This window comes from Lissotriton vulgaris, chromosome 9 (assembly GCF_964263255.1).
Source record: "Lissotriton vulgaris chromosome 9, aLisVul1.2, whole genome shotgun sequence".
In the NCBI taxonomy this organism is placed as follows: Eukaryota; Metazoa; Chordata; class Amphibia; order Caudata; family Salamandridae; genus Lissotriton; species Lissotriton vulgaris.
The window spans coordinates 768,681,199-768,708,260 of record NC_141697.1 but is presented as its reverse complement, the minus strand read 5'-3'; the positions used below and the strand labels follow the sequence as shown (position 1 = coordinate 768,708,260).

The window sequence follows — 27,062 nt, the reverse complement described above, 5'->3', positions numbered from 1 at the left end:
AACTGATGGGAGCAGCCTGCTATTTTGAGTTTGCTTGAGAGGTAGATCGGGGGACTTAAGGTGAAGGGCTTTGTGTGTAATGCAGGCAGATTTGTAGGCAGATTTGCCTTTGAGAGGAAGCCATTTAAGGACTTTAAGGGCAGGAGAGATGTGGTTGAAATGTCTAGTGTCCGTTATAAGTCTGGCCACCAGGTTGATTATGGTTTTGAGAGGGGCAAGGTGGACTTTGGGTGTTCGGGAAAGGATATCGTTGAAGTAGTACATTTTCGAGAGGACTAGGAATTGGGGTATGGATTTGAAATCTTCATCTGGGATGAATGGTTTAATTTTTTTGAGCTGGCGGAGAGTGCAGAGTACTCCTTTAGCCTAGTTTTTTTATATGGGAATTGAGAGTACGCCTTTTGTCAAAGGTAATGCCCAGAGTTTTAACTGTTTTGGATAAGGAGAGTGGGCAGTTGAGGGCATTGAGATCGGAGATCCATGATTGGATAGGGAGTGAGTTGTTTTCAGGGAAGAAAAAAATAATTTCAGTTTTATTAGGGTTGAGTTTGAGATGGTTGGAGTGGTACCAGGATTGGATCGAAATCAAGGTGTTATTTAGGTGCAGGACATCAGAATGGGATTAATTTTACAGTATAGTTGAGTGTCATTGGCGAATAGGTGGTAGTTAATTCTGGCTTGTTTTAGTATGGCAGTGAGGGGTTCCATAAAGAGGTTGAAAAGTGCTGGAGAGAGAATAGAACCTTGGGTAACACCACAAGGGACTTGAGAAGGGTTTGAGAGACAATTTTTGATTTTGACTAGTTGAGTTCTATGTTGAAAATAGGAAGGGAACCAGTTAAGGACAGGGCCATTAAGTCCAAACTGATATTTGAGTGTGTTAAGTAGGGTTGTGTGGTTGACAGTTTCAAATGAAGCAGAGAGGTCGAGGAGAATGAGTAGGGAGGACACACCCGTATCCAGGGCGTGGTGGATGTCATCAACGATTTTTAGCAATGCGGTTTCAGTGCTGCAGCCTTTATGAAAGCCGGATTGTAGAGGGTCAAGGAGGTTGAAAGTGTCAATGTGTTTGTCCAGTTGGAGTAGGGCATATTTATCAAGGGCTTTGGAGAAGAGGGAGAGGTTGGAGATAGGGCGGAGGTTGTTAGGATCGTCAGGATCAGCTTTAGGGTTTTTGAGAATGGGGGTGATTTCACCAAGTTGGAGGGAGACTACGACACACCCCGAGGTAAGGGAGGAGTTGATGATATTGGTCCAGTATGGGAAGATGACATGTTTAAGATCTTGGACAAGGTTAGAAGGGAGAGGGTCTTTTGTGTGAGAAGACGGTTTTAGTTTAGACAAGATATTAGAGGCTCCAAGTTTGGAGACAGGGAGGAAATTAGGCCACGAGGCTTTGTTTATAAGTTGTTGGTGGGCGGGGTTGGTTTCTGGTATGACTGCGGCAGGAAGGAGTGGGGATGAAACAGAGGGCAGTGTGGCTAAGGCAGGGGTGGTGTCCGGGGTACTCTGTCAGTTGGGAGGGGTCTGAATTTGAGCAAAAAATTGATTAATCTTGCCAATGAAGTGGTTTTGCCATACAAAGGCAGAGGCTTGTTTTTACTGGCAGGATAAAAAACTAGACAAGACTGATTCTGGAAAATGGAAATCTTATCCTTGAATTTGTTTCCACAAATACTTCAAATATATTATAATCCCAAGTTGTTATATTTATCCTGATTAATGAATTTAATATCAGAGTAATTACCTCCAATTCCATTTTTAAAATTGCATAGACCCTTGGGTTCGCCGCCATACCCTTCCTATTCCGTATCCCTCACAACCCTCTCTTGTGTTATTTGGATGAGAGTTCTACATTCACTCTTTCTGTTTACTCCCCTCTTGCACTTTTGTATTTTATATGTTTTCCCTGCCACCCATCACATCTCTCACCTGTTTTCAACAATTCCTACTCCCCTACTTAAGTCATCTCTTCCCTGAAGCCCCTCACTACCCCTCCTGCCATTAATCCTCAATACCATTTTAAATCTGTACCATCATTTCATCCCAATACCCATTGTTCTCCTTGCCTCCTCTACCTGTTAAGATTGTGGTAGACATAAAACAGAGACTCCTGCAACTCCGATTTTATTAAATTACCCTAGAATCTCACTCTGTCCCTTTCTTTTAAAAAAATACTTATTACACTTACTGTTCCTTAGTACTTTAGTATTATAACATGGTTTAGCTTTAATTTTATTTTATATAGCTGCCTGATATGCAATGGATACTTGGTATGGTACAATACAGGTTTTTTCACATTTTAGCAATCTACAAGAATAGAGATCGCAAGTCTGGATCAAGAGAAGGAATTACATTTTGTTTGCATTTCATCAAATGAAGGGCATATGCAAAGGCAGAGGGAGTCTTGTGTATGAATCAGTCTTCTCACAAAACGGTACAGCTCTAATCAATCATCCTCTGCGCTCTGTTATTTCCCCACTTTTCCAACTCACCTCATGCAGACTGGGGATGGTTTCAAGAAGAAAGACCTTGCAGGCTGAGTAGGCTTCAAAGAAAAGTGTGACTAGGGAAGCATCTACAGTGGCAGCAAACTGGCCTGCTAACATCTCAATGACTGCAGAAACATTAAAAAATCACAGTTAAAGATCAATGGCGTAAGTGTTGCATTTTTCTGCACATTCACCACCTTGCCTGGTAGGACATACTGAACAAAAACAAGGCAATGTATTTACTGACAGCAAATTATTTTTTTCATGAATTAGACTCAATTCACATAGGTTTTCTCTGACTCTCATGGGTCATGTAATGGCATCCATTTCAATCCTACATTCTATTGTACTTTTGTAGCATTCTAGACTCTAGACATTACATGGTAATATTTCCACATTACTGCAACTCACTGTATTGAACTCAAAAGAATGAAAGGACAAATATGTATCACCAGGGTGCTTTCTACTTAAAATTCAATGGGGCAGATTTACAAGCCCCTTGCGCCTCATTTACCCCGCCGTTGCGTCACTTTTGTGACGCAGCGGCGGCGCAAATCCTGCGCCATGGTGCGGGGTTCTTACAATGTGACACATCTGGGAGATGCGTCATGTTGTAAAGCCCTGCGCCACACGTAGGCCTTCCTGCGCAGGAACGCCTCCTAGAAGTGGCTGAGTGAAATCTGCAAGATTTCACTCAGTCACTTTTAAGGCCATGCTGTGTCAAAGCCCTGCACCTGCTTGAAGCAGGCGTAAGGATTGACGCAGCATTAACTAGATAGGGCCCCCAGAGCATTGCTGGAGCTGCGTCACATTTACGACACAACTCAAGCAATGCGCCACTTTTACGGCACAGATGCGTCACGCATCTGGCCTTTTTTGCCCCATGGTGCGCCGCATTTACAATCCATGATGGTGGAGCTGTGGTGCACAATAACTGGCGCATCCCTGCTGATATGCAGGGATGCACCAGTTATTGTAAATATGCCCCTATGTGGTTAACAAAGAAGTGCTGGTTCGGGTATCACCAGAGTAAAAAAAGTGGTGTAATGATTTTGCACTATTTTGCTCCTCAGGAAGGAAGAAACTGAACCAATTTAATCTCATAAATCTGAATAAACACTGATTCACTCAATTTTCTATTTTAAACATAACAAAAAGTGTGGACTCAAATTTCCCACTTTCCTTTCCTATTATTGTAAATGTTTAGTTGGGAGCAAAACTTGCTTCCTGCATTCTCTATTTTTTAAGTGGTAAAAATGGTTAAAATATATGAACTCCATTATTTGCACCAGCCAAAACTTTTACTTAATATGGTGCTTAGTTTGCAATTGTGTGAGCTGTAGGTTGCAGCGAGATGCCTGTGCCAATGAAATGAACAAATACCTCTTGAAAATTATGCACAGTTTCTACAGGTTTTAAAGTTCCTCTTCCTATGGAGGTAATTTCATAACTTAAGACCGGATTCTGGGTTTGTCAGATGTGTATCCCGTCACACACGTGATGGAGAACTGGTCCATCTAATTACAGGTACAATAGGATATAAAGGACTTGTAATAGGTCCGCGGGAACAGACGTAAAGTTTGCAATGAAGCAATTTGTCCACCAAACACTAAATCAGGCCCTTATATTTTTGTTACTAAAAAGAATAGGTTTTTCCTGGAGATGTGCTCTTCAGACATGAGATGTGTTCCCCTTCTGACATGGCAAACTTGACACAGCAGCTCAGCATGCAAGTTCAATTGGCAGATGTACTAGAAAGTAGTGGAGTTACACTTTATGCAGACCAATGTTGCAGTTGAATTCTGATTTGGGCCACAAATGAGACTTCAATGCAGATAAGTTAGCAGTTGTTGAAAACTATGGGATGAATATGGACTATTATTCTCTGCACCAATTAGACATAAGAAATTGCATCTCTTTGCATGAAGGGTGATCTCTGTAAATGTTACAAAGGGGAACTTAATAAAGGTGTCCTTTCCCCACACTCCCCCAACCATCATACAGAACCCCACCCTTCCAGCAGTGCAGGTACATACCAAGGCTAAACCAATATTTCTGGTTGCCTGTAGAAGCAGTCTTCATTATAGGATAGAAGGTTCTGAGAATCAGACCCAGGTGTGATTCCATTTCTGGTCCTGCAAGAGAAAATAAAAAAAACATAATTAATGAAAAGAAAGACGAATACTAACCTAAAATGATGAGTGTGCTACAAAGCTCATGTGTTTGTTATGATACATATTGAAAAATAACTTGATGCATGGCTTTCTAAATTTTTCACTCAGCAGCAAATGAAACTTCAAACCTCTGAGGTAAAGGGAATTTGATATAGGAAAATGGGCGCCTTTCTTTTTTGACAAAATTAATGCAACTCCTTTTTAACATGGCTCCCACAAGTAAGACCTAACTACAATTTTTGCATCTTGGTGTAGTTGATGCATTTCTGCATCTACAGCAAAGTTTATACTAACTTTTTAGGAGAAAGCAAGTAGGGCGTTTAGCCAAAACATGCTCCAGTCAAAGCAACTTTTTACAGCTCATGTAAGGCAATCAGCCTCCATCAGTAAGCGGAAAAGAAAGTTTCACATTGTCTTTACCTTGGATTCCCTGGATTCACTTGCACCATTTTATAATGGTGATGAAGGAGAGTGGAATTATAGCAGGGTTGCTGCATTTTTATAGAAATCCAAAATCCTTGTACGAAGAAAGGCTTCATAGTTAAGTAGTTAGTTGGTGTAGAGCTGTTTAGTTTTTAACTGTTTTTTAGCAAGAGACATAATGAAACAACACCTGTAAGGAACATCTGGTGCTGGTATATGGTGCTAAAATGTGAATCTGCAAAGTGAAAGGACTACGAACGACAACAAATCTAAAACAATATGTATCATTTTAAAATAATAACCAAAATAGCAGCAATACATGTTTGTCCTACAAGAATTACTATCGGTGGACCTATATTTAAGATGCAACCATTCACTTCAAAGGCCTATTGCTGGAGCTCCATATTTGAAGCCTCCTGATAGAATTAGCATTAAGATGTTTGTTTCTTTAATGAGCACTGTCTGGAAAGTAATCATCTTAGAGTTGATTTGCATAAACATTATGACATGGGCTCGCAACAGATAGTGTTGCTGTTATATTTCTTTCCTGTTCATTGTCAATTTCCTCACAAATTAACAGCCTGATTCATGTACGGGCCGTTTTGCGTGTCCCTAATAGCGAATCATAGCGATTCGCTATTGAGGACACGCAAAACGGCATTCATGTAGGAATTGCTACTTAAATAGCGATTCCTACATGTTCTTTATTTGCGAGTAGCAATTTGCTACTCGCAAATACTCCCCATTCATTCCTATGGGCCAAGAGGCCCATTGGAATGAATGGGGATTTGCGAGTAGCAATTTGCTACTCGCAACTGAGATAGCGATTTTAAGGGTGACAGGGGTGTCCAAAGGACGCCCTGTAGCACCCCTAAAATGCACTTTTGGACAGGTGTTGCGCACACACATGTCCAAAGGACATGTGTGTGTGCTACATGCAACTTTGAAAAATGCTTTTAAAAGCATTTTTCTGAGTTTTTGCTATTTACCGACAGGTCTGACCTGTCGGTAAATAGCGGCCCCAAAAGTCCAATATCGCTATTTTGTTGTGTGTCATGAATAGCATTTAAGGGATCTCTATTAGAGATTCCTTAAATGCCATTCCACGCAAATATGCGAATTCTTAAATAGCGATTTTTGCATTTGGTATCATGAATACCAAATGCAAAAATTGCGCTCGCAAAGGGCCAGATTCTGAGAATCTGGCCCTTTGCGAGTGCAATTTAGCTACATGAATCAGGCTGTAAGTGTTTTAACTATGTGGGTTGAAAAGACAAAGTCATGGGCTTCTATTCTCAATGCCACTATTTGTTTGATGCATATGTAGAAAAGAACTTAAATATACCCTGTGTGGCTTCTTTCCACTTTCAGTTTGCATAGAAATGCAATGCTAGTGATTGACCCACTTTCAAACACCACTGTAAAATGTATTAATCCACCATGGGCTAATACAAAATGTGAAACACTTTATTAAGGGACCAGAAAGAAGAAGCCAACATCTGTCAGGGCCTGCTTCAATGCCAACTAACTGTGTATTTGAGTAGTGTGATAACATGAGCCAAAGTCAGATAATACTATCTGCAGCCAGACCTAAAAGCAATGTAGAAACCGTTAGATTGCCACAGATCACAGTGTTCCACAACAACATAGCATTTTTGAAATTACCATATTGAATTGTCATCTGATGGATGGCCCAAAACACAATCTCCTCTTGAATAGATGGCACCATAAATAGATTTACAATCCTAGAAGATATTGACATTGGTATCCCCCTGGTAAGCGCAATTTGACACATTAAAGCCATCCTTTCAAGTTCAGCAGAATTCTCCTAAATATGTAGAAATATGAAATATTAGTAATTTAATTGATTTATGACAAACAAGACGAGATAAACAAATCCAAAACAAGAATTAAGTACAAAGTATCAGGTATGCAGACAATATTGTGAAACAGGAGATGCCTAAACACATCATTAAGGGCCTGATTATAAGTTTGTCAGATGGGATACTCCGTCATAAATGTGATGGATATTCCGTCCGCCATATTACAATTTCCATAGGATATAATGGAATTGTAATTTGGAGGACAAGTTGTCCTTCACATTTGTAACAGAATATCGCAAACTACCAAACACTTAGGGCCCGATTCACAGAACTAACTTAAGACAAAATCCTAAACTTACTACCATTTTGGTATTCACAGGAGGCACTTACTCATTTTGGTTCACCATGATGTCAGTGGACGTTACTTGAGTTGTTACATTTATTTTGGTACCTAGAGTTTCCTTTTAGGTACAAAATGGTTGGATGATGACCATCCTCGGTTTGACAGCCGTTTATCACATTTTGTGAGACATATGATTTGGAGGGTGGTGAGAATGACTGTGGTGGTGCAACGGTTGTTAGTCTGTATGTGGGGTATAGGTAATATTGTGAGTTAAATAATGTGAGTTTGAAATGTTGGTGGCATTGGTTGATAAGGAGAAAATAGTGTAAGATTTATAGGATGTCTGGTGTAGGTGTTAGTGTAAGGCATAGAAGGAGAAGAAGTGTAGGTGATTTAAAAGTTTACAAAGGCATGTTTCTTATTGGTGGATTAAAAACAGGGGTCTCCAACTGGTTGATCGCAAGTTACTAGTAGTTCGCAGGCTGCTACTGAGTAGCTCACATATGATAATTGCCTGTCAACAAGCTTGAGGATATGCAGGTGACATACAGATGACAAAGCTATTTTAAAACACTGTACCCGTTTCTATGATTTACTCAAAAGCTGAGAGTGCTGCATGATGCAAAATACCCTTTTCTGAAAAATAATTTCTTCTTTATCTACTTTCATTCTAGCCTTTCTTTCCTTTTCTTTCTTTTTCCTTGCTTTCATGTCTCTTGATCCTGTCTTAATGTATTTTATTCCCTCTTTCTTGCTTTCTCTCAATTTCTCCTTCTTTCTCACGTTCTTAATATTTGTTTACATTATTTCTTGCTTTCCCTCTTTTATTGTGCATTCTTTTTCAGTTCTCTTTCTTTTTGGCAAACGTTTCCGATTGCTATATTTCTTTTATTTTTTATTTCTACCTCTAGTTTTTCCTCTTCTTCCATTTCCCCATTCTTTGTTTCTTTCATATTTGTTCTTTCTTCTCCTATTTCAATTACTTAATTGTTTCCCTATTTTTCTCTGCTTATTTCATTTCCAGGCTAATTCTTTCTTCTTCGCCTTTCTTTCTCTCCTTGTTTCTCTCAGTAATTATTTTATTTGTTCTTTCATTCTTTCTTTTTTCTCCTATGTCTGTTTTACTCAGTTAGTTTTTCTATCTTCCACTCGTACTTGCTTTTTCTCCTTCTTTTCATTTGTCCTAACTCTGTCTTTTTCAATATCTTTCTTTCTTCTCTTTTTTCTCTTATTATTTCTTTTTCTCCCTCCTTTCGTTCAGTCTTTTTTTTTCTCTGCCTTCATCTTTCCTCTTCTGTTATTCTTTTTCTGTCTTTTTTTCTTTTGTTGTATTTACTTATTGTTCTTTTTTCTTTCCTACCTTCTTTTCTTTTATTCGTCAACTACTGACCTTTTCTTCATCTACTACTGACCTTATCACTTTATTTCTGTTTTCTTCTAATTTAATTCTCTAATTTTTTTCTTTTAATTCCTTCCCATAGTTTTCTTGTTGTCTTTTTTCTCTTACCTTCTTTCTTTTCGCTTTCTCTATTGTGCTCTTCATTCTTTCTACTTCTACTTCCTCCTTTGCCATACCTTCTTTCTTCCCTTCTTTTCAATCATTTCTTTCAAGGTTGCTTTCTTTATCTTTCATTTATTTTCTTCCTTAATTCCCTGTCTTGTGCTCTTTTCTATGATTATTTTGTCCTCATTGGTTTTCTCCTTAATTTCGTTCCATTTTCATTTCCTATATTTCGCTGCCTCATTCTTTTTTATTTTTCTTTCATTCATTCTTTCTTTCTTTCTTTCTTTCTTGCTTTCTTTCTTTCTTTCTTTTTCCCTCATTCTATCATTCTTTCCTTTTGTTTTTTTCTTTTCTCTTTCCTGTAATGTTATGGTATGTTAATGAATTTGTAAAGCACTTTTCTGCCCCAGCAATAGGGCGTCCCAGCGTTAGTTCCAGGTCATATGATGGTAGGAGAGGAGGGGTTGAGAAACAGCCCGGAAATTCCCAAGTCTTCACTGTATTTATGAAAGCCCAATGATTCTGGATACTCCAGATGGTCACCGGGAACATGTTTGAGAAGGCCGGTGCCTTATCTCGGAATGAACGCCCTCCTGCTCTTGCTCTTCTGACTCGGGGGAACAGATGCCAAGTTTAGCTCTGCAGAACACAGCTCACAATGTGGGACTTACGGAAATGATACATTTGATAGGATAGGGAAAGTAAGGATTCTGTGTGCAAAGCACAGTGTCTTGAAGTGGATTCTCTTATCCACTGGGAGCCAGTGCAATATGTGAATACATGTAGCAACTGAGCAGAATTTAGGGAGTGCGAATAGAGTTCGCACTGCGGCATTTTGAGCCCTCTGAAGTTGTTTGATACCTGTTTTATTAGAGCCCAGATAGAGAGAGTTGCAATAGTCCACTCTAGAGAGTAAAGTAGACTAGATAATGATCTGGCATGTCTGTGAGTCAAAGAACCCAAGCAAAGGCTTAAGTCCTCTTAAAAGTCTAAAGCAGAACGCTGCCACTGATTTCGTCTTTGCTTCGAAGGACAATGCACCATCTACCCAGACACCCAGATTGTTTTACAGCCTCCTTGGGCAAAGGGGGGGACCCTAGCTAGGTGCGCCACCAATGATCGCACCCATATGCTGGTATCTCTTCCTAAAAGAAGAATCTCTGATTCGTTAGCATTTAGCTGCAGACAGTTGGCCGACATCCAATCCGCAAGGACCACCATATCACCATGGAATTTGATCAGACTCTAATTAGAGTTGTTGGAGTAGGAGATCACGAGCTGAGTAACACCCGCATAGGATACTAATGAGAGCCCCCTGTCTTTTGCTACCACCACATGAGGCTGTTTATAAATTTTAAATAGCCTGGGGCTCAGAGCTGTCCCTGGGGTATACTCCATGACATACAGTGTGCACCTTAAAGCAATAAGGGGAAGAAACAACCTGAAATGCTCTCTTGTAAGCACCGCAAAAGGATCTCAAGTAATACTGTGTCAAACGTGGCACTTAAATCAAGAAGGAACAGAGTAGAAGTGTTGCCTTCATCTAGGGAGTCCCGCAGATGTTCAGTACCCCTCAACAGGGCAAATTCGGTATTGTGATGAGATCTAAAACCATTGGGAGTCCAAGATTTCGATGGACTCCACAAATTTGGTTAAAATAGAATTGATGTCAAATTCAATAGTTTTAGCCAGGAAGGGAAGAAGGGACATGAGATGAATGTTTTCTGGTTTAGATACATCCAGAGTAGTTCTTCTCTTTTATCCCTCTCTCTCTATTTCACACTTTTGGCTTTTCAAGTGCAAAGGGACACAACTTATCCACAGGGACCCCAAATATAAACCTCTGTGATACATCTCCTATTCTATTAACACTTTATGGTCCCTGTGTCTGGAATGAGTTACTCTAGGGTATCTAGGTGCAGTGTTTACGCTATTTGGCTTCTGTGTGCCTTTATCACTCCTATATTAGACAGAAGCTCAGAAAAGGGTGAAGTCACCTGAATTAACAAGTGTTGATGGCAGTGTAGACTGAATGTGGTGGTGAAGGAACTATATGCTAGCTAGTTGTACCTGATGTTCAATTCAAATTAAAAAAAAATCTTTATTTCGGTAAAATTTTTACCATAAAAGACATTTAAAACATACATTTTAAAAACTGTTGTTATAATAAAAATATACAGTATAAAATCAGACACTAGCACAGTCCCATGTTACACTGCCATGTCTTTGATACAATAGGGTCAGTTGCCGTCCCTAAGACATTTCCTTCTAACACTCCAGATAGCACCCAGGTATTTGGCCACCGCAAACACAATATAATCAGTCAGATTGGTTTTAAGGACTCTCAGAGCAATCAAGCACTTCACAAATCCCAAATTTTTGCATAGAGGGACTATCCATTGTTTGCGGATCTCTCGGTAAGTGGGACAGAAAAAGAAAATGTGGAGTTCAGATTCGTCGGAGGTTCTACATGCTGGACAGATACTAGCTGCATCTTGGCTCCATTTACTTGTAAGTGATCGGATAGGGAGGGACCCATGTCTCCACTGCAGGTATAATTTCCTGAGCAAGGGAGGATGCACTTTGTCTAGGGTTGGTTCAAAGTTATAAGTGTCCTTGAAAGATGTAAAGGAATCTGTCAGTGAACCAGGTTTTGATTGGTTAAGAAGTACCAGTAATTTCCTGTCGTGGTATGCCTTGGCTAGTTCCTTTTTGGGAATGAGTTGGCAGGTAGCCGAAGGATCAGACCACATCTTAGAAAGTCCCAAACCCTCCAGTTCTAGTTTAATGTATTTGAGCCATTTGATTTTTCCAGCATCCGGCATGGCAAGCACCTCCTGTAGTCCCTGTCTGTAGCTAGCCAATTCTGGGGTCGCCCACAGTCTACGCCAGAAAGCCAGCGGGCGGAAAGCCAATTCTTCGTCTAGCGGACGCAGCCCCAGGTCCATCCTGAGGGGGACTAGAGGTGTACTAGGAAGGAGTCCTACAAGCCTTCGGGTGAATTTATTCTCCTCTTTCAGGAGGTCTGATGTGCCTACATGACCCCAAAGTTCAGATCCATACATGGCAGCCCCCCTTGCCTGTGTTTTGTAAATCTGCATCGGAGGACCAATAGGCCTAATTGAAGATTTATTGTTCGCCAGAAGGTTCATGATACCCCCCGAATATTGGGTCAGTTTGAGGAGAGCTTTCTCCTGGTGCGTCTTCCAGGATAGTTTGTCATTCAGCATGACACCCAGGTATTCAAAAGTTTTCACCCTCTCAAGCATGTTTTGTCCAATTCTGGGGCTGGAATGGAATTTCGGTGGGGGATTGAAGACCATGAATTTAGTTTTTAGAGAGTTAATTTCTAAACCATGGCCCTCACAGAAGTCCGCACAGCCATCAAGGACACGTTGGATTCCCGTTGCGGACTTTGATAGCAGCAGGGTGTCATCGGCAAACATAATGGCCGGGACCATTTCAGCAGCCAATTTAGGAGCATCAAAGTTGGTGACCCCATCAAGATGAGAGATAACCCCATTGACGTAGAGGCAAAACAGGGTTGGTGCGAGCACACAACCCTGTCTTACCCCCCGGCCAACGGGGAACCTCTTAGACAGTGCCCCCATCCTGCCACATCTCACCTGAGCAAAACTGGCGCTGTGAAGGTGAACTATCATTTTCAGCAGACCCCCAGGGACGCCCAGTTTGGCCAGCACCTCCCACAGCTTGTTCCGGGGGACCAGGTCAAACGCCGCCCTCAAGTCCACGAATACAGTGTAGAGGCTGCCACCCTCTAGCTGCACCGTTTTCCAATAGATGAGGACAAGCCGAAAGACCTGGTCTATGGTAGAGACCTTCTCCCTGAACCCTGCTTGGAAGGGACTCAGGATATTACAATCCCTTGTCCACTCCAGCAGGCGGTTCAGCAGCAACTTGGCAAAGAGTTTTTGTGACACGTCAATCAGGCTTATTGGCCTGTAGTTAGCCGGTAGCAGAGGTGATCCCTTTTTGAAGATAGGGACTATCTCTGCCCCCGGCCATGTCGAGGGGATTGGCATGCCATTCAGGATTGAGTTGAACAACACCCTGAGATACGGGGCCCAGATCTTGGGTTCATGTTTGTAGAGGTACCTGTTGTAGTTTGTGTTGCAGGTGTGTAGAACAGCAAACATTGGGATGTAGGTTTCATGTATGTTGTAGGTATTGAAGGTGCGGTATGTAAGTGCAGTGTTGGTGCAGGTTAGAGTTTACCTGGTGGTGTCAAATGTCCCTAAAATATATCAGAGTGGCATGCTTACACTAATTTGCATTGCATCATGGTGGTCAGTACACTCATTTTATAGAGGCAGACCATTCTCCATGGTTCCTTCCTAGGGACACTCTTTAATATCAATAAAATAATTCATCCCTTTGAACTCTAAAATACCACTACACCAAACTAAATGGCCCGGAATGATAAAACAAATAACGTGCAAACACTAGGTAACAAAAAAAGTTACTGTTGTGTTGTGAGTGCTAACAGTAGAGCGACTCGGAACTAAAACCCCTAAAAGGGAATTTTTGAATATTGAACCTACAGTAGCATTGGCGGCTCCTCCGTTAAGGTGGATGAGCATCGCCCCACTGTTTGAATCGCAAGCTGAATACAAAAAATAAAATTCTAATAATGTTTGTTATTATCATTTTGTTTTCTGTATTCAGCTTGCAGCTGAAGCCAGGAGGGTGGGGCTGGGCTCCACGTGTCACAGGGGGAGGAGTCGTGGCAGCACCTAAAGTTCGCATGATGGTTTGGCCGGCCATCTCAGGCCAGCCAAAGCGTCATGTGCACACTGCATGTTCTCCACGGAAGTTGTATTACAGCCTGCGTGGAGAACATGCAAAGCCTATCAGCCCCTGTCTGAGCGCTGAACCACGGCGATCCAACCAATCACAATGCTGCTGTAAGGCAGCCTTGTGATTGGTCAGGGGATTCTGGGAGGCTATGGGCTTCCAGTGGAAGGAGGAGGGAGGAAGAAGAGGCGGCAGCCTGCAGTCGGTGGTATAAGTAAGTGCTTTTTAATTATTTTTATTATTTCCCACCACCTCCCTCTGTGCCTCCGCCCCACCACCACTATTCAGCAGCAGTCACTGCTGAATAAAAGTATCAGTGATGGTAGTTAAAAAAATCCAGCACTTGTATTATATTCCTACTTGAAGACTTCTTAATGGAAATAAATGAGAAACGGTGAGTAAATGAAAAAACTGTTTAAAAAATGCCATATTTTACAGGTAATCATTTTTCTGATTTTATTATCCTTGCAATGGTTTTAATTAACCATGCATTTTACAAATCAAACTTACTTGCTTAAGCTTACTTAGTTAAAAAGGCCAATTGTTTAAAATAATTTGTGTGGCTACAGTGTCATATTAAGTTTTTATATTTTTATTGAAAATGAGATACTACGACCGCATTTCACACAGTGTGAAACAAATTATACTTTCTTGCTGCACTTAATTCTGGACTAGCACCTAATATATTATATAGGTCCTCCTGACAAAATCTAATGACGCAGTAGCAGCTGGTGTCAATGGGGTATTTTACATAGAGTTATTCTGCTCTGCCTTCAAAAACGGGCCCATGCGCACGGCCATACATACTGGATTTTCATATGGTGCCTGTCGAGCACTACTGATTTACCCACTATCACCACTTATATTCTTGAATCTGACATCCTGTGCCACATTCCTTTAAGGTCTGGTATTAGAATATCTTTGTCAGTATATTGTCTGGCATAAATATTCTGTACTAAACATTGTTGATAGAAGTTATCACCACATTTAGGTCAGGATATTGATGTCAAATGATATTCTATGTGTAATATTCTGATATATAATCCTATTAATTATTACATTCCCACCCACTGTAAAACTAAGTTAGTGCTCTCTTTTCAAGAGCTGTTATATTTCTTGCAGCTCCCACGATATCACCAATCCTGTGGTACATCCTACAAAATCCCTTCTATTGCCACTGGGTAATTAATTAAATTTTTTCATGTCAGGAATATCTTGCTATTGGTTAGTGCCCCATTGGATCTCCCATGCATTTCTTCAGCTGGGCTCTCCACTCATATCCATTGTGGCATCAAGATAATCATCCTGTGTAAATTATTTCAGTACCTCTGGGAGAGCCATCTATATAACCCTGTTAACAATACAATGGCACATCTGCTGGTTTCCATACTGACTACAGATCACAACAGAAATATTTGGGATACCAAAGGTCTGACTGGATGATCAGTAGTAAGTCTGTTTTGTCACACCAGTAAAGATGCAGTGTTTTGCAGCTCCTGCCTTGAAGCTCCTGAGGTTTCCCAAGATTGAGTGAATAATTACCATCTGCTTACCGAGTACTTTAGGATGCTGTCCAGAGTGTCAGAAGTCACCAACATGTTGCTCTCTGTCAAATCCCTTTGAGTGATGGTAGTGTACATACAACGTACAGTAGCTAGTTCCTGCAGGGGTGTTAACTGGGTAAAAAGCACATTTTATGCATCTGAACAACAGGGTCAATCAGGGACTTATTCACAAACTGTAACATACTATAGAATGCTTTTCACAAAACCTATATCTAAAGACCTCTGCCTCCAACTCTCTTATCTATTCTATGAGGAGATCTATGCCCCTCATGTATACCTATCGTTTGTTTCTATCTGTAGGAAGCATAGGGGTGATTGGCTGGAAAATGGGGAACATTTATTATAAAATGGGAGGGATTTTGGAAAAGGTAAGGGGTAAAGTGAGGATTAAAGAGGTGTTTAGGTTGGGACAAACACCAACCCACAAAAAGGTAAGCTTGTTGATATTCACAAACTGTACTTACTTTATTGCTTAAGCCATAAAGGTCATAAAACAGTTACAAATGTTTTTCAACCCAGATCTGGAGGAAGTGCAGAATCACACATGTCAAACCACTGAAATTGCAACACCATTCCATAACAACTAATGGAGATAAGGACGTAAAATAAAACCCAATAGAAATACATGTTAGAAATACATGAACTTATTTTGAATTTAAAAAAAGATATATATATATATATATATATATATATATATATATATATATATATATATATATATATATATATATATATATATATATATATATATATATATATATATATATATATATACATATATATATATATTCACGAACTCCGTTTCCCACACGCTGCAGTTTTCCCAGACGTGGGGCAAGAACAGACACGGACCACAAGGTAGTAGATGCCGGTTTATTTCAGTGCTGTCGCCATAACGTTTCTGCTCTCAACGAGCCTTGATCACATGACAACGTGATAATAGTGTTGATTTCTTTTAAAATGCTAGTGCCACATTGTAAATACGTCACATGGGCTGGACATAGATAACAGACTAGTAAAATACATATAACGTCATTGATAAAAAGCAAATAGATACTTTAAAACATGACAGTTAAATAAAGGCTTTCATGGGGATATAAATATATGCTAAAAATGAATTCATACATATATAAATATCAACACTATTTTTCCCAATAAATTGCTAAAAATATATGTGCAATATAAAGCCAACCTGTAAACATAGACTCCTTATGTAAACATTAAATCACAAGGTATTTAAATAAGTACCATTGAGTTACTAGTCCTGAGACCAGACTAATCATCAATCACGGGATAAATCCCTATGTATAGATGCCAACCTAAGGGACATGTACCCAAACTTGTGCTAAAAATAAAGTGCAAAAGTGTTTTGTGCTATGAAGTGAAAATCTAAGAATAAAAATGAATCTGGACTTGTTCCACTGGATCAAACTGAGCCCAGAATTGATCACAGAGGAACCGACCACACTGCTGGTTTTTATGTCAAAATAGCAACTGAATGTACGGATAATAATGGCATGAACTAATACTTAAGATTCAGAGACATATGTTAGCTTTAACTAGATACCAGAATGTACATCACTTTAGCAGCATAGATAATTTATACAGTACAGTGAAAATATGTGCAAATTGTTTCTCAAAGTTTTTAAAACCATCCTGAAAAATAAAACAATAAATAACTAGTAAAAGTTAAAAACCGTTTAAAATTCATGTATTACAACAATATATTTTGGCATTGTGACTGGGAAGCTTTACATTTTATACCTGGAGGCCTTAGTGTAAACACGTATACATATCTTCCGTAAGATTTAAACCGTTAGGTTGTTTACTGTCTAATTGGAGAATGTATTTGGTCTCAAGTTTTCTTAATTGGGCCTCTCTGTTGCCTCCTCTTCTACTTGCACATATTGAATCAATCACATAGTACTGTAGCTGATTGCTATTACTTTGGTGGAATTCTTTAAAATGCCTTGCTACAGGATACGTGTTGTCCTGATTTGTAATGGCCCTAAGATGCTGTAGTACTCGTTTGTGTACCGGGAGTTTGGTACTCCCGATGTATCGCAGAGCACATGGACACTCGAGAATGTAGATGGCAAATTCTGTTTTACATGTAAGGACCTTGTTGATAGTATGATCCTTATTGCCGAAACCATCTCTAAAGGTCTTTTTATTAATGCCATGTGCACAGGCCTTGCAAGTTTTGCATTTAAAGAAACCTTTGTTCGTATATCAAGGCTTCACAAGCCAAATGCATAGACGTTTTGTCTGCCACTTGCTACCTTCCCTGGTGCTTCTTTCGGAGCAGCCCTCTTTCCCCCTTTGTTATTTTCAAATCCCCCATCGGGATGTATGAGGGTGTTCACATATAAAAATACACTCTTTTAAGATGTACCTTTCACTGTTAAGCAAGGCCTGAAACAGGCAATGCCGAAAAGCGTCTATTTGTTAATTTAAGAACAAACTGTGATCCCTTGAGTGCTCCGTGTTGTCCCATTGAACCTAAGTTATAGTAAACCATGTCAGCAGATTTTAAGCAATAACACTGACTCAGGCCAATCTTGGTAGAATGGTTGTACATGTATATGTGCTTGGAAATGGTGAAGTGACAAAAGCAGTAAAGTTACTACAAAGTCTAGGAGCAAATTTACACATGTGTGTGTGTGAGTGTGTGTGTGTGTGTGTGTGTGTGTGTGTGTGTCATTTTGCACTGGTAATCATTGACCTTTTTCTGGTGCTTCATTTTTCTCAACTATCCATACCCAGAGGAGGAACAAGCCATGAACGATTGCTCTCTCAGAAATCTCTCCTTTATATGACACTCAACATTAACAGGACCCAGGATGCTTGTTTCGGGTGCAGGGAAGACCTGGCTTGGCAGTTTGGGCTGGACTGTTACTATGAGGCTCAGGGTCAAGACTAGTTTGCATGGGGGCGCTAGGTGGCGCCAGACCGGTATGGATGCCATGGTGTAGAGCTCCCGCCGAGTCGGGCGATTAAAGAAACATTATCCTCATCCTGCTGGAAATAATTTGCCTTCACCAGCACAAATGTCTTTGGTAAGGTGAGGAGCGACGGCGGTACAAGTGTGACCCTGCCGCGCAGACCGGGAAGCGAGATACTGGCTTTGAAATGCGGAGATCATTGCCGGAGCATTCACTGCTGGAGGCCCGCAGCAGCTGCCACATCTAAGTGAGGCCGGGGATTCCAGGCCTATATCCCCCAGACGCGGCTGCGATTAGCGGGAAAGCGGAGGTGCGCTTGGATCCTCCCTCCCTGGCTTCCCTGCCCGCACCGGCTGACTGAGTACCTGACGGCGGGAGATCCTTGGGCTGCTCATACGGGCCGAGGTGGCTGTGACAAGGGGCAGAGGACAAGCGCTGCCGGGTGCGGCATTTGCGTGTCTGGTGAGGTGAGGAGAAGGGACCGAGCAGCATCTGGCTGGAGGTAATGGTGGAGGACGCGGGGGCGAGCTGCGGGCAGGAAGACCAGGCATTTCCACGCCGGCACCATTCTTAGAGGACATCCTCCCCCGAGGCGCATGGTGGGGCTGAGCGGGACAGTCCGCCATTTTAGGGGCCTGTGGCCACGAGGAGACTCTGGGAGCCCTGGCCATACCATCGGACTATAGAGAGGCAGACCACTGTACAATTGCCCTGCCTACCCATACTGTACGCGGTCACCCTCTTCCTGGCCCCGCGCGATCTAAGGCTCTGGGCGCGTCTGAGGGGAGCTGCACCGCACCAGGGACCCGATCTAGACGCTGTGGATCTACCACCATTTTGTAGGCGACGCCGAGGCCTGGCTAGGACAAGCACGTCAGCAGCGCAGCAGGTTGGGGGGACCCCTGTAGCAAGCCCGCATTGACCCCCTGCTGAGTGTGCTACGCATCTGGCCACAGTGAGACCTTCTGGAATACAGACCAGCTAAGGACAGTCCGGCAGATTGCTCTGGGGGGCAGACTGCGGCCCTGCCTATGCCCCGTGTGCTGGACATTACAACTTTTGGTGTCGCTGTCAGTGCCCACCTCCCCCCCGCTTCACCATACGGGCGGTGGTGCTTGTGCTGTTCACGAACTACCGCCATGGGAAAGGCAGAACCGAAGCAGTCGAAGCTGCCTGTTGACACTCGCAAGACACCTGGCTCTGTACCGAGAGGCCAGGGCGATGAAGACCCCCCTGAAACGAGGGACTCTGGCTGGAAAGATATGCTGGTGAGCATGCAAAAGAGCCTGACATCTATAGATTAAAAAATAGACACTATGTCACTCCGCCTGGACAATGTCGTAGCTAAACGGGATGGCCATGAGGAACGATTGAAGGAGATAGAGCAATGAGTGTCAGACCTCGAGGATGGTACGAGCAACAGCAGGCAGCACTCATCACAAATGGACAAATTCCTGAAAGTTATCTCGGAGAAAAATGAGGAATTGGAATCCCGCTCAAGGCGGAACAGCGTCCGTATGCTAGGCCTGGCAGAAACAACCAACACAGGGAAGTTGGAGGACTTCCTGGAGAAATTTTTGGCGGATCTCTTTGGCAGGGACTCCTTCTCCGCGCAATTAGTCATTGAGAGAGCCCACCGCTCCCTGGCGGCCAGACCAACCCCTGGGACACCGCCACGTTCGATCATTATGAGATTCCTTAGCTACCGCGACCGGGACACGCTGCTGCGGCTGGCGAGGGAAAAAGGTGAAGTGAAGTACGAAAACACCACACTCTCCTTCTACCCCGATTGTAGGAGATATGGGTCTGCTATCCTATGGTCACCCCAAATTTTTGCTTTTTGCTTCACTGGTTTATGACTTAATGTGGCTGTGGGCCTGCTAATCAGACCCACAGCCTGCTGTTCTCTCTCTAAATTATATGCCAATGCACTCTAGGTGCATTACAAATTGGATCTGGTTCACCTTTAGGCCCCTGTAACAGTGCACCCCAGGTACCCAGGGCATAGGTGCATCCAAGGCCTACCAGAGGCTGCAGCATGCATTGTGCCACCCCTGGCCTGGCCTCCATATTTGACACAACTGGCTGATCAATCAGCTGGGGTAAGTTGGTGTAATCACCTCTTACTTAGATATGGTATACCTATATCTAAACCTATCTGGACACATGTTAACCTATAAGCCACTCCTATGGAAGGCCTTAACAATCCTGGAGGCAGAGTGCTTGGTTTCATGTGAGATGGTGCTCTGGCACGAGCTGAGCCCGTCTGCCGCTGTCGGGAACAACTCCCTTAGCTGTTCCGAGATATTGTCATGCCATATACTCTTAAGTGCATTATAATCCTCGCGGTTATTTGCTAACTTTGGTTTGGCTTTATCAAAACATGTCGAGTAAGGTGTCATACGAATTGGGATACTCTCCCCTCGCCAATTCTGGTGACAGGGGTAGCATTCCACCCTTCTAGAGGGACTGTAGCAGGGTTTCCGTTCTCCCACAGAACTGTGCATAGAGATCTAGAACCTCAGTGAGTTAGGATGATCCAAAACTCATCTCAGTGTCAGAAATCCCCTTACCTAGCTAGCTACAGTGTCTCATGGCTCATTATGGAATGATCCATGTCTTAGACAAACCAGAACATGAACTTTAGAATACCTCAGGAATCGTGGAACACATGAACACTCTTTCGTTATATAATCATTTCAAACCGAAACTGAGAGTCAAAGAACACAAGTGCAAGTTTGAAATATTTATTATTCAATGCAAAGTTCTCAAACGCAGTATCTTGTATAATACCAAAATGCAGATTATAAAAATCAGAGTCAGCAGCATAGTCACTAATCCATAGTAAGCAAAAGGTGATAGCATGTTATAATGCAAAATCTATAGAAATCTATATCACCTATATTTCGCGCACCCTATTTAGAATATTATTTTATATCTAAGAAGGTCTCATTCGGGCTTTAGCAGGGCGAACCCATACCTCTAAATGTCAGTAGGAGTAGATCACATCAACAGCTACCAGCTCTCTTCATGCGCAGCACCAAGTGTCTACGTTCATTCCGTGTAACTCTATCTTAAACCCGCTTAGAGCCCAAAATGTTGGCATCAACATTATTTGTGTTATGTCTAATGTGGTGCGAGGATCAGGCCTCTCAGCAACCTTGTGTTAGGTTAATCTTAGAGTGTGCAGCTCTCAGTGTGCAGACAGTTGTACCAAGTGTACCAGGCAAAGCTGATAGCGTAGAAATAACATATTATTCTCAAATAAAGCACCTCACCGCTTCTAGGGTGAAAGCGACAACAACAAGTAGGTGTCGTGTGCAAAACTGAAGCCGAAGGAAAAACGGCTGTTTAAACATGTAATACACTCATGCTAACTTAACGCAATATAGTCCCTCTTTCCTCCCTTCCTTATGCTTTTTAGGATGTGCCAAATGCGCCGTCCCCTCCCTCCCGCGGTCTATGGGGTGGATTTTCATCCCTGGTGAAGTGAGAATCTACCTTTTCCCACCTCTTTTACTGCGTCTGTGGTTGACTGGTCACTGGCCATTTGGCCCATTGATCGATGAGTGATACAGTGTTGCGTGTTTATCCTCACTGCCATTCGCCTCCCTTTTCACTTATCTTAACCCTCCCCTGTGCACTTACACCGTTAGATTCTGCAAAATTGGCAATCTACCATGACAGTGCCACCATGTAAACGATATGACTTACCGTGTAGTCTCAGCCACTGGCAGAGCCACACACCTCTGCTATTAGGTATGAGTTGTGCACCCTGGCACCATGAGCACAAGTAATAGGCTTAAATCGGCTAATCCTATCGACAAAATATTCTAATTGTTTGTTTGTCTTGTTTTGTCTGTCTGTTTTTAAACCCCCACAGGTGTTTTTTATTTTTGGTCTCTAAAATTTAGAGCCAGGAGGTGTGTGCGTCCTACCTTCGGGTGGTGAAGCCCGCCCCCCTTGTTTTTTGCACTTCACAGACTTTTAACTTTCAAGTCCTCTGGTTGGGTGGGCCTTAGAGTGCCCATACCGCCGAGGTTTGACACCATAGGTCCTGACGAATGCCAGGTTAATGATACCACACCGGCTGAAACATGTTCATGTTGACCACTCACATTTTCACCTAATGCTAGTGGGAGTAGACCATTTAATTAGTTGGCCCTACTCACCAACACATTTTTTAACCTTGCCCTTGATGATCTTTGATTAAAATTAAATTTTTGATACATACAAGGCAATTTTAAAAACACCACTTCACACTACTCACGTAATTTCTCACATAGCCCTCCCACCATCACAAAACCAGCTCCGCAGTAATTCTGGCGTCGCAGCACACCGGGGTGGCATTCGGTCACACCCGGTGGGGCCCGATGATGAAGCAAGTCACCGACCAGGTCGGTGAGTGAGGGCTTTCCTAACAAACCAATGGGTTTTGTTGTTTTCTTGTGCTCTGTGCTTTTTCTACCCTAAACAGAACAGGAACACTCTTTTGTTGTTGATGCTCATTATGGAATGATCCATGTCTTAGACAAACCAGAACATGAACTTTAGAATACCTCAGGAATCGTGGAACACATGAACACTCTTTCGTTATATAATCATTTCAAACCGAAACTGAGAGTCAAAGAACACAATTTCTCGGCAAGCCAGTAAGGAAAATCATCCTTATCCTGGGGCTTCTTGCCCATAACGGAATTCACCAAGACAGGACTGATTTTCAAACCAGCCTGCTCTGCTCGAAGCTGCGCACCTGCGGGGGCTGCGCCATGAACATTACGACCAATGTAATGAACAAGCGCCCTAATCACTCCAACCGCGACTTCATGAAGACGCCGCAGCTCAGCTACACTGCAAGTAGCGCGATTAGAGTGAGGAGTAAATCCACCCAAAGCGGGCCAATTTGTGCCCGGAATGGACAAAGGACCTAACCTCGGAGCCGTTAAAGAATGGGGTAGGACGCCACCAAACCAAACTCCGTGCTGCCAAGCATCGATAGGTACTTCCAGTGCCCTGTACGGAGCATATGCCGCCGGTACAGCCGAGGCAGTGTATGAATGGAAGACACCCGAATTAGCGTCCACTTCCGGAAATGTCACCCAGGAATAAAACAATTCGTACGGGTACGCATGTTCCGCACTCACCACTAGAACCACAGCCAAGCCTTCCACAGGGACATTATATGCCCGCAAGTGGTCGCAAACCGCGACGCGGCTATGCTGCGGTATGTCCACGGCCATGGTAGCACAGGAAGAGAAAAAAAGACAAAGAACACTTTGTAGCACAACTGGGTAGTAATTCAAAGAAACCGTTTGTAAAAGAATTCAAGCTTGAAAAGACCTATTTAAAAAATAGGTAGGTTATTCCGACACCACCGTTTACCGGAAACGGGAATGAAGGTGTCAAGGTTTGAATGATATACTACTCGAGTGTCATGATTTAAGGCCAACAACGTACGGGCGCCATGTAGCAGGGTTTCCGTTCTCCCACAGAACTGTGCATAGAGATCTAGAACCTCAGTGAGTTAGGATGATCCAAAACTCATCTCAGTGTCAGAAATCCCCTTACCTAGCTAGCTACAGTGTCTCATGGCTCATTATGGAATGATCCATGTCTTAGACAAACCAGAACATGAACTTTAGAATACCTCAGGAATCGTGGAACACATGAACACTCTTTCGTTATATAATCATTTCAAACCGAAACTGAGAGTCAAAGAACACAAGTGCAAGTTTGAAATATTTATTATTCAATGCAAAGTTCTCAAACGCAGTATCTTGTATAATACCAAAATGCAGATTATAAAAATCAGAGTCAGCAGCATAGTCACTAATCCATAGTAAGCAAAAGGTGATAGCATGTTATAATGCAAAATCTATAGAAATCTATATCACCTATATTTCGCGCACCCTATTTAGAATATTATTTTATATCTAAGAAGGTCTCATTCGGGCTTTAGCAGGGCGAACCCATACCTCTAAATGTCAGTAGGAGTAGATCACATCAACAGCTACCAGCTCTCTTCATGCGCAGCACCAAGTGTCTACGTTCATTCCGTGTAACTCTATCTTAAACCCGCTTAGAGCCCAAAATGTTGGCATCAACATTATTTGTGTTATGTCTAATGTGGTGCGAGGATCAGGCCTCTCAGCAACCTTGTGTTAGGTTAATCTTAGAGTGTGCAGCTCTCAGTGTGCAGACAGTTGTACCAAGTGTACCAGGCAAAGCTGATAGCGTAGAAATAACATATTATTCTCAAATAAAGCACCTCACCGCTTCTAGGGTGAAAGCGACAACAACAAGTAGGTGTCGTGTGCAAAACTGAAGCCGAAGGAAAAACGGCTGTTTAAACATGTAATACACTCATGCTAACTTAACGCAATATATGTAACGAAGTATCCATATGACAGGACAGAACATGTACATAACCTGAACCCCGGTTAAAGTTAAACTCGAGCCTCAGCATCACAAAATGGACGCTGCCACCACAGACACAAGTCTGACCTCCTGCTCCTGGGAGTCCTTCCAGCGAGGGAGGCTTGGACAAAGGGTTTCCTGCCTTGGGAGGTGCGAGCACCACCCCAGACAGGATTTTGTGTATTCGGTAGGACAGGGCTGAATAGAATGAGACATGCCTGGGGCACACAGGATGTCCCTGTGCATAAGCCAGTCCTAACCGGTGCTGGGGCTTTCCAGCCCCAGTCCTGGCATGGAGCTGGACAAAGGAAAGGGGGTGTAACTGCCCCCCTTCCTGGTCCCACCCAGAGGAGGGACCTAACAGGTGATCCGGCCCCCAGATTTGGAATAAGAGTAGGAGCTGTGTCCCAAGACTTCAGATCATCCTGAACTCGACTTGAAACTAAGAAGAAAACTGGACTTCGACATTTTGCTGCACAGAAGACTGAAGAGCATCTCCCTTGTGGCCAAGGAGTGACCACCCTGTGAATACAGGCACCAACCAGCAACTCAACATCTGCTTTGCCGCCGCCTCCTGCCAGAGCCCAAGCCCAGAGCCCAACGAGACCCAGACTCCCAGACATCTCAGAGCCTGAGCCACAGTCCCTAAAAAGAAGAGACCCGTGGAGACACCGAGAGACGTGGGACCGGCCATCTCGAAAGACCCCTGAGAAGCTGACTGCGTAGCACCCGAGTCACCCTCAATGCTGTGCTATGGGGTTTGAGAAGCCCCAGCCCGAGCAGCATCTGCACCGAAGATCAGCCCCCCAGCATCTCCACGATCTGCGTGGGGTCCTTTTGCACTTTGCCACTTGACGCGTCATCCCGGTTACTAGTCTGTTGGCTAGTGGCCATCTTGGCGACTAAATCTGAAAACTACACCACTGGTCTGGTTGCTCCAGACTGGTCCTCACTCCTGTAAAAAGGAGCACCCCTCTGACCTTGCTGGTCAGAGTGAGAAGCTTGCATCACTTCCTGCGTGGCTTGCATTAGCCAAGGCCTGTTTGCTCCGTTCAAGAAGCTGACACCGCCATCAGCTAGAACCTTTGTAGGACAACTCGTGACCGACGCCTGGACATCCTCGACCTCTTTGTGTCCACATGGCTGCAGAGACAATCTTCACCTCTTCGCCTGTTTGCACCCGACATCGCCTGGTTCCATCCTGGTTCCACGGTAGTCACTGGCTAGTGACTTTGAACATTGTCCCCTCTGCTTTCAGGTCTTCACCTCTTCAGATCCACCCTTGGTTCCACCGTAACTCTCCTCGACGACCCGCTTGCAGCATCTTCATCTACAGGCTCCATAGACCAGCGTGGCAAAACCCGACACACTTTGAGACGTATGCACCCGCTTCCTGTGGGTGAGGTAAACCTGGCACTCTAGTGCCCCTGTGTAGCAATACACCTCTAGTGTCTATGTTCCAAGTTGCTAGGTTCTAGGTCATCCGGAAGGTTCCCTTTTCACTAACTTTGTAACTTTTACGCACCATTGACAGTGCATTGGTGTATGCGTGTGCTGTAAGCGCTGCACCCGAGTCCCGCGGGCCTTTCCCGACTTCTTCACTGTTAGTCCCGAACAGCTCCAGCGATTCCCCAGGCCCTAGGCCTACTTTCTTTCCGATTTGTGGTACTTATACCACTATTTTAGTATATGGTTTAGGTGGCCCCTAGGGCTCATCCATATTGTGCAACTTTTGTATATTTAAACTGTGTTTTGTTTTAACGCATTTGCTTCTGTGCTCATAAAGAGTATAGGGGATTTGTAGTAAATAAATAAATATATATTTTCAATATATATCTGTGTGGTGTCCTTTCATTTGGTATTCAAGGAGATTGTGTATGGTAAAACAGCTTGCTTCACATGCCTTTACAGAGTTTAGCCTACGACTGCTTTGTCCACGCTACTAGGATAGCTGGTCTATAAGGTTGACTTACAACCAATCATCATAAGCGTTGCTAGGCATGGTACAAGGTGATCACTAGAACTAGTGAGCATCATATACCAGACCAACTTCTCACATTGGTGAGCAGCGGTTAGGAGTTGATCTTGCTGTTGTTTTACCATTACAATCTTTGATAGTATCATTTGAAAGATCATACAGGTACCTGCTAGGTACATATACAACAAGGCTAGTATACTTAAGTTCTACTGAACTTAGTTGTTGTAGAGGATAGGGAGTAGCACACCCTGACTACAACTGCTAGATAGTTTTAGTAGGTAAACACCAGTGTAGGTAGATTGCAACATATCCACCCACACTAGAGCAATGTCTGGAGCAGAGGGGTCCACTGGACCTGCCACTGTTGAGAGTGACCCTCCAAAGGCACCATCCAAATTTGCTATGTTAAACTTTAAAGAACTGAGGCAGCTCTGTACCTTAAGAGGTCTCAAGACGGGTCCAACCCCTACCACAGACCACCTCAGAGAACTTTTAGACCAGTCTGAAGTTCTAAAGACCTCTAAAGCAGACCCCACTGGGAATGTTGAAGGAGGCTCTGCCACTGAAGATGATAATACTGACA

General features: G+C 43.0%; 1 protein-coding gene across 1 annotated transcript in view; it reads right to left on the bottom strand.

Moving 5' to 3' along the window:
• Window positions 1-4,451: 4,451 nt before the first annotated feature.
• LOC147692228 (uncharacterized) overlaps window positions 4,452-27,062 on the bottom strand; it is a 47,957-nt gene continuing 25,346 nt past the window's right edge. The window contains exons 3-5 of the mRNA XM_086939511.1: window positions 15,128-15,250; window positions 6,755-6,917; window positions 4,452-4,627 (exon numbers count right to left, since the gene is read on the bottom strand). Of these exons, the coding sequence (XP_086795637.1) occupies window positions 4,452-4,627; window positions 6,755-6,917; window positions 15,128-15,250 (462 nt within the window). The remainder of the gene's footprint in view (window positions 4,628-6,754; window positions 6,918-15,127; window positions 15,251-27,062) is intronic.